Source organism: Dendropsophus ebraccatus, chromosome 10, assembly GCF_027789765.1.
Source record: "Dendropsophus ebraccatus isolate aDenEbr1 chromosome 10, aDenEbr1.pat, whole genome shotgun sequence".
Classification (NCBI taxonomy): domain Eukaryota; kingdom Metazoa; phylum Chordata; class Amphibia; order Anura; family Hylidae; genus Dendropsophus; species Dendropsophus ebraccatus.
Window position 1 is genome coordinate 57,880,215 of NC_091463.1, and position 8,028 is coordinate 57,888,242.

The 8,028-nt window shown below is 48.9% G+C and overlaps 1 protein-coding gene and 1 non-coding gene across 2 annotated transcripts; both read left to right on the forward strand.

Annotated features, from left to right (window-relative positions):
* Positions 1 to 335: 335 nt before the first annotated feature.
* RPL39 (ribosomal protein L39) lies at positions 336 to 7,617 on the forward strand. Its single transcript, XM_069986043.1, has 3 exons — positions 336 to 443; positions 5,978 to 6,081; positions 7,443 to 7,617. The coding sequence occupies exons 1-3, from the start codon at positions 441 to 443 to the stop codon at positions 7,489 to 7,491; spliced, it is 156 nt and encodes a 51-aa protein (XP_069842144.1). The 5' UTR covers positions 336 to 440; the 3' UTR covers positions 7,492 to 7,617.
* LOC138766715 (small nucleolar RNA SNORA69) lies at positions 7,219 to 7,351 on the forward strand. The gene has a single exon (XR_011358754.1). It is a non-coding gene; the product is annotated as a small nucleolar RNA SNORA69 (small nucleolar RNA).
* Positions 7,618 to 8,028: the final 411 nt, after the last annotated feature.

Sequence of the window (8,028 nt, forward strand, 5' to 3'; positions counted from 1 at the left end):
TGTGTCACATCATGTCATAGCAAAACTCACTGTGTAACCCTAGCCTAAAAGACATAATAAAAAATGTTGAGACAAAACACATATAGTCTGGAGCAATATAGGTATATACTAGAGCAGAAAAGCCATAGATAGATAGATCCCTGTAATCAATAAGAGAAATGAGGATGAAAGAGAAAGCCAGACATTCGGGTCCCCGCAGTACACACAGGTTGCCTGTAGCCTGCTGCACTGAGGATTTTGATAGCTGAAAATCCTGGATCATTGTCTTGCTGCAGTTCGTCCTCCGGCCGAGAGGTGGCGCTCTTGTTTCGCGGCACCTGTTTGAGAGCGTCTATCCCTGGTTCGCTCTCTGTTCCTCCGCGGCGCTAACCTCTGCCCTCTGGCTTCCGCCTTCCTCTTTCTCGCCCGCCATTGTGGTGACTGGGTCGTAGCGGTTCGCCATGGTGAGTGAATCCGATGTAATCCTCCATAGTGGCGCCGTTTCCCGGGGCTGGGTGTGTGACGTGTGGCGGCGGAGACGCTGAGCCCTCGCTTCGTGTGTGTATTTTGCGAGAGGACTGCGGGGGTCCGGGGCGCCGGCCGCTCATCTCCCCCCGTCCTCATCCTGGGTGCTGGGGACGGGTTATGGAGCTGTGAGGGGGTGGCGCAGGGGTAGTCAGTACTGCACTGCAAGGCCCAGCATCCTCTGCTAGTGCCGGGGTGCAGTCGTGTGACTGATAACTGAGCGGATATAGTGTGTGGTTGGTAGGGAAGTGTTGGCTGCAATGAGTGGTGGGGTATGTGTGATGGGTCAGGGATACTATGTATGTATGAGTGGTGGGGTATGGGTGATGGGTCAGGGATACTATGTATGAGTGGTGGGGTATGGGTGATGGGTCAGGGATACTATGTATGAGTGGTGGGGTATGTGTGATGGATCAGGGATACTATGTATGAGTGGTGGGGTATGTGTGATGGGCCAGGGATACTATGTATGAGTGGTGGGGTATGTGTGATGGGTCAGGGATACTATGTATGAGTGGTGGGGTATGTGTGATGGGCCAGGGATACTATGTATGAGTGGTGGGGTATGTGTGATGGGCCAGGGATACTATGTATGAGTGGTGGGGTATGTGTGATGGGCCAGGGATACTATGTATGAGTGGTGGGGTATGTGTGATGGGCCAGGGATACTATGTATGAGTGGTGGGGTATGTGTGATGGGCCAGGGATACTATGTATGAGTGGTGGGGTATGTGTGATGGGCCAGGGATACTATGTATGAGTGGTGGGGCATGTGTGATGGGCCAGGGATACTATGTATGAGTGGTGGGGCATGTGTGATGGGCCAGGGATACTATGTATGAGTGGTGGGGCATGTGTGATGGGCCAGGGATACTATGTATGAGTGGTGGGGCATGTGTGATGGGCCAGGGATACTATGTATGAGTGGTGGGGCATGTGTGATGGGCCAGGGATACTATGTATGAGTGGTGGGGCATGTGTGATGGGCCAGGGATACTATGTATGAGTGGTGGGGCATGTGTGATGGGCCAGGGATACTATGTATGAGTGGTGGGGCATGTGTGATGGGCCAGGGATACTATGTATGAGTGGTGGGGCATGTGTGATGGGCCAGGGATACTATGTATGAGTGGTGGGGCATGTGTGATGGGCCAGGGATACTATGTATGAGTGGTGGGGCATGTGTGATGGGCCAGGGATACTATGTATGAGTGGTGGGGCATGTGTGATGGGCCAGGGATACTATGTATGAGTGGTGGGGCATGTGTGATGGGCCAGGGATACTATGTATGAGTGGTGGGGCATGTGTGATGGGCCAGGGATACTATGTATGAGTGGTGGGGCATGTGTGATGGGCCAGGGATACTATGTATGAGTGGTGGGGCATGTGTGATGGGCCAGGGATACTATGTATGAGTGGTGGGGCATGTGTGATGGGCCAGGGATACTATGTATGAGTGGTGGGGCATGTGTGATGGGCCAGGGATACTATGTATGAGTGGTGGGGCATGTGTGATGGGCCAGGGATACTATGTATGAGTGGTGGGGCATGTGTGATGGGCCAGGGATACTATGTATGAGTGGTGGGGCATGTGTGATGGGCCAGGGATACTATGTGTGAGTGGTGGGGCATGTGTGATGGGCCAGGGATACTATGTATGAGTGGTGGGGCATGTGTGATGGGCCAGGGATACTATGTATGAGTGGTGGGGCATGTGTGATGGGCCAGGGATACTATGTATGAGTGGTGGGGCATGTGTGATGGGCCAGGGATACTATGTATGAGTGGTGGGGCATGTGTGATGGGCCAGGGATACTATGTATGAGTGGTGGGGCATGTGTGATGGGCCAGGGATACTATGTATGAGTGGTGGGGCATGTGTGATGGGCCAGGGATACTATGTATGAGTGGTGGGGCATGTGTGATGGGCCAGGGATACTATGTATGAGTGGTGGGGCATGTGTGATGGGCCAGGGATACTATGTATGAGTGGTGGGGCATGTGTGATGGGCCAGGGATACTATGTGTGAGTGGTGGGGCATGTGTGATGGGCCAGGGATACTATGTATGAGTGGTGGGGCATGTGTGATGGGCCAGGGATACTATGTATGAGTGGTGGGGCATGTGTGATGGGCCAGGGATACTATGTATGAGTGGTGGGGCATGTGTGATGGGCCAGGGATACTATGTATGAGTGGTGGGGCATGTGTGATGGGCCAGGGATACTATGTATGAGTGGTGGGGCATGTGTGATGGGCCAGGGATACTATGTATGAGTGGTGGGGCATGTGTGATGGGCCAGGGATACTATGTATGAGTGGTGGGGCATGTGTGATGGGCCAGGGATACTATGTATGAGTGGTGGGGCATGTGTGATGGGCCAGGGATACTATGTATGAGTGGTGGGGCATGTGTGATGGGCCAGGGATACTATGTATGAGTGGTGGGGCATGTGTGATGGGCCAGGGATACTATGTATGAGTGGTGGGGCATGTGTGATGGGCCAGGGATACTATGTATGAGTGGTGGGGCATGTGTGATGGGCCAGGGATACTATGTATGAGTGGTGGGGCATGTGTGATGGGCCAGGGATACTATGTATGAGTGGTGGGGCATGTGTGATGGGCCAGGGATACTATGTATGAGTGGTGGGGCATGTGTGATGGGCCAGGGATACTATGTGTGAGTGGTGGGGCATGTGTGATGGGCCAGGGATACTATGTATGAGTGGTGGGGCATGTGTGATGGGCCAGGGATACTATGTATGAGTGGTGGGGCATGTGTGATGGGCCAGGGATACTATGTATGAGTGGTGGGGCATGTGTGATGGGCCAGGGATACTATGTATGAGTGGTGGGGCATGTGTGATGGGCCAGGGATACTATGTATGAGTGGTGGGGCATGTGTGATGGGCCAGGGATACTATGTGTGAGTGGTGGGGCATGTGTGATGGGCCAGGGATACTATGTGTGAGTGGTGGGGCATGTGTGATGGGCCAGGGATACTATGTGTGAGTGGTGGGGCATGTGTGATGGGCCAGGGATACTATGTGTGAGTGGTGGGGCATGTGTGATGGGCCAGGGATACTATGTGTGAGTGGTGGGGCATGTGTGATGGGCCAGGGATACTATGTGTGAGTGGTGGGGCATGTGTGATGGGCCAGGGATACTATGTGTGAGTGGTGGGGCATGTGTGATGGGCCAGGGATACTATGTGTGAGTGGTGGGGCATGTGTGATGGGCCAGGGATACTATGTGTGAGTGGTGGGGCATGTGTGATGGGCCAGGGATACTATGTGTGAGTGGTGGGGCATGTGTGATGGGCCAGGGATACTATGTGTGAGTGGTGGGGCATGTGTGATGGGCCAGGGATACTATGTGTGAGTGGTGGGGCATGTGTGATGGGCCAGGGATACTATGTGTGAGTGGTGGGGCATGTGTGAGGGGCCAGGGATACTATGTGTGGGTGGTGGGGCATGTGTGAGGGGCCAGGGATACTATGTGTGGGTGGTGGGGCATGTGTGATGGGCCAGGGATACTATGTGTGGGTGGTGGGGCATGTGTGAGGGGCCAGGGATACTATGTGTGGGTGGTGGGGCATGTGTGAGGGGCCAGGGATACTATGTGTGGGTGGTGGGTCAGGAATACTATGTATGAGTGGTTATCATGAGGAGTGGGTGAAGTTGTAATCATAGGATATAGGTTACTGTTCCCCAGCTGCTGTATAACTGCCAATGGGCTTCAGAGCATGCTGGGAGTTGTAGTTTTGCCATAGGTTTGGCAGCAGAGTTAGATTGGATAATGACTGGTATCAAATCTACTGTGCAACCAAACCTGTACACACAACCAAAGAAATTGCACAAATAATCTAGAAGTATAACAAATCCTTTATTACCATATACATCATATACATAATATTAAAAATTAAAAATTACCATGGGGAATGACAGATAACACTAAGGCCAGAGGGGGAGAAAGATCTCAGTGCGGTAAACCAACCAAATATATATATAATGCTAAAGTGCTATAGTGTAAAATGTGCCAATTACAACGCTGCCATCTGGTGGTCACTAATAGTAAAGTACAGGCAATGATGTTGAACTAGAACACCCCAACATAGAAGTGGACAGCTAAACCAGTACTGTATAATCTATAGAGGAAAACAGGTACGTAATTCCTCAAGCTGGCCACCAACTAACAGAGGAGCGCCAGAAGTAAAACGCCATATACAATTGCAGTTCATATGTGACCACACTCCAGCGTCCAGGCACCGCGCACACACACTGAGATTTTACCCCCGTCCGCCCCACAAGCCCGACGCACGTTTCGCTCTCTTCATCAGGAGCTAGTGTTATCTGTGTCATTCCCCATGGTAATTTTGAGTTTTTAATATTATGTATATGATGTATATGGTAATAAAGGATTTGTTATACTTCTAGATTATTTGTGCAATTTCTTTGGTTGTGTGTATAGGTTTGGTTGCACAGTAGATTTATTTAGGCAGGACTTTGTTTTGGGTTGAATGACTGGTATCAGTAGGATGCTCTGGGCTTATGATCAGTGCATGTACTCTTGTTTTCTGGGGTTAGAGATCATTGCTGTAGGTGACTGTTCTTACTAATTTTCCTACAAGAAACATCACAGAAAATCTACATTTAAGCCCACATGAAAATGTCCAGGTTTGGTCTCTAGTATTCCTGTCATCTGCATCAGGTATGGACCGGTCACTTCCTGATATGGAATTGAAATCTGCTTCAAAACCCTTCTGTCCACATGGTAATGCATTTCCCATTCACATCAATGGGATGGGCTTTTCAGATTTCACATACTCTATGGGTATGTTCACACTGAGTAAAAGTGCCTCAGTGTGTCAATAGGACGCCTCACTCTCAGTGCCTTTCCGCTCAAAGAATTGACATGTCAATTTTGAGCATAGGCGCGTGGCATCCCATTGACACACTGAGGCAGGCGGAATTCTGTGACGGAGGGTTCGCAGTGGAATTTTGCCACTTTTACTCAGTGTGAACATAGCCTTAGGGGTTGTCACTGTAATATAGTGATCACAGCAAAGGTGAAGGACGAGGAATGACAAGTCTATGATGTCTAGGATTTCCCCCTATGTTTGTAAACAGCTGACACTCTTAGGGTATAAACCCACACACCGTAAACGCAGCGTATTTACTGCTGCGATACGCAGCAAATACGCAGCAAACACGCAGCAAATACGCAGCAGATTAGATCTAAATAACTGAACACAGCATTAAATCTGTACCAACAAATCTGCTGCGTATTTGCTGCATATTTGTTGCGTATCTGCTGTGTATACGGTGTGTGGGTTTGTACCCTTATAGTATAGTGGTCATACCAGTATACTAGAATCGCATTATCTGCATGGAGGCCTGATGGTTACCATCATCTAGAGGCACCTGTGCCATTATAAAAGGGCTCATGTTCTGTATATCTTTTCTCTTAGTCGTCCCACAAGACTTTCAGAATTAAGAGGTGTCTTGCCAAAAAGCAGAAACAGAACAGACCAATCCCACAGTGGATCCGAATGAAGACTGGCAATAAGATCAGGTATGGAATGAATGCTTGTCCTTTTACACAGGGCAGTTTCTTATCCATGCGGCGGTTATTATTGCCTCGTGTAGACGTTGATCACTATCGGACAATGAATAATTGATTGCTGAGTCTGTGTGGCCCTAAACCTTTTTAGTTGCATGTCGTCCTCTGTTAACAGTGGATGTACAGCTGACAGAGATGTAAGCGGAGGGCCACATGGGATCCACAAGTGTAGTAGTGTTGTGGACTTGCCAAACTGTTCAGGTTCAATATTCTGACCATGTAATGGTCCGTTTACACGAAGCGAGAATTCGCCCAATCGATCGTTTAACGATTTTGAAGCAACAATTTGTTTTTTTTTTATAAAGATCAGCGTTTAGACATCATTATTGCGATCGTTTTTAAGATCACTTAAGCCCATCTCACACATAGGGTGAAGTCTTTGCAAGACTGTTTACATGAAGCGATCTGCAAATTTTTAGCGAACGACGATTTGAGAACATGTTGAAAGAACACAATGATTTCTCACTCGTTGCTTAATCGTTTGCTGTGTTTACACAAGCCGATTATCGCTCAAATATGATCGTTATTGCGAAAATTCAAACGATGATCGTTTCGTGTAAACGCACCATAAAGGTCTTTTTAGGAACATTTTGTAGCCGACTTTTTACGTTCTCAATACCTGCCTACTGTCCATTGACAGTAGAAGGTGTGGGCCCCCAGCCTATGGCTTTGGGTTGGTTGCGTCTGACTGTATAAACTGGAGCTTTAGGAAGCTTCCCCAGCTAGGCAAGGATTGTAGTAAACTCCAATCCTAGATGCTTAACCCTTTGATCATGGTGGGCCCACAGACTACAAAGATAAAAAAGGGGCACTCTGCTCAGATCATTGTTTCCCAGTGAGCAAATCAGCAGGGATATGCTAATACACTACTATAAAAAAAAAAAGGTATATACTGAGGAAGAACTGAGATTTAGCAGGTAATTAATGGGTTAAAAAGTCTTGTTACAACCGTGACTATACAGCATTGTAAAACATTTTGGTCACTGCATGCACTGTGTGTGGGATTTTATAGAACTGGCCACTGTATGATTCCCATGGTGCTGAGCTGTTTTACAGTCACATGTATTTCTTGTAGTTGTGGGGGCTCCCAATGCAGGCTGCAATTACAGTGCTTCATTCTGGTGGGAGTGCTGTCATTATCCTGCAGAAAGTAAAGATGTCGGCTTATGGAATGGTTTCCCCTTCATCCAAGGAGAATCCAACTGTGCTGACAGCTACAGGACACTACTGTACATTTGCAGTCAATTACAATAAGAAGAATTCAGCTGTTGCATGTTGGGATGGTGTGGTAGTAACATGTGTTGTATCCACAGGTACAACTCCAAGAGGAGACACTGGAGAAGGACCAAGCTTGGCCTGTAAAGAAGCTGGCAGATGGCAGATCAGCTCTGTGGGTTCCTTGTAAAGACCTGATTGACATCTTGTTATACAGTTATTTTATAGCAGTATCTGCTGTTTCCATTCGAAATAAATGCAAATTTACCATCAGTATTTCTGTTTGTTTGATTAAGGGGACAAACACACTTGCGAGAGGTCTCGCTGCGGATCCCGGCCCTATTCTTTCAATGTTAGACAAAATCGCAGCAGGGATGTCCGGCCGGGGCTGCGGGGTGGGGTGATCAGACGGCCGTGGCTGTGGGCGGACACTGGAGCAAGCATATACTTTACCTAATCCCGGCTCCGACTTGCTGAAGACTCCGGGAACCGCCGGAGCCGGGATCAGGTAAAGTATATGCTCCGGCGGCCGGGGGGTTAACGGGGCGGGCTGGGGACAAACTCGCAGCAGGGATGTACTTCCCTGCTGCGATTTTGTCTTAACATTGAAACAATATGGCCGGGATCCGCAGCGAGTCTCGCTGCGGATCCGGCAAGTGTGTTTGTCCCCTAAAAGACCAAGGC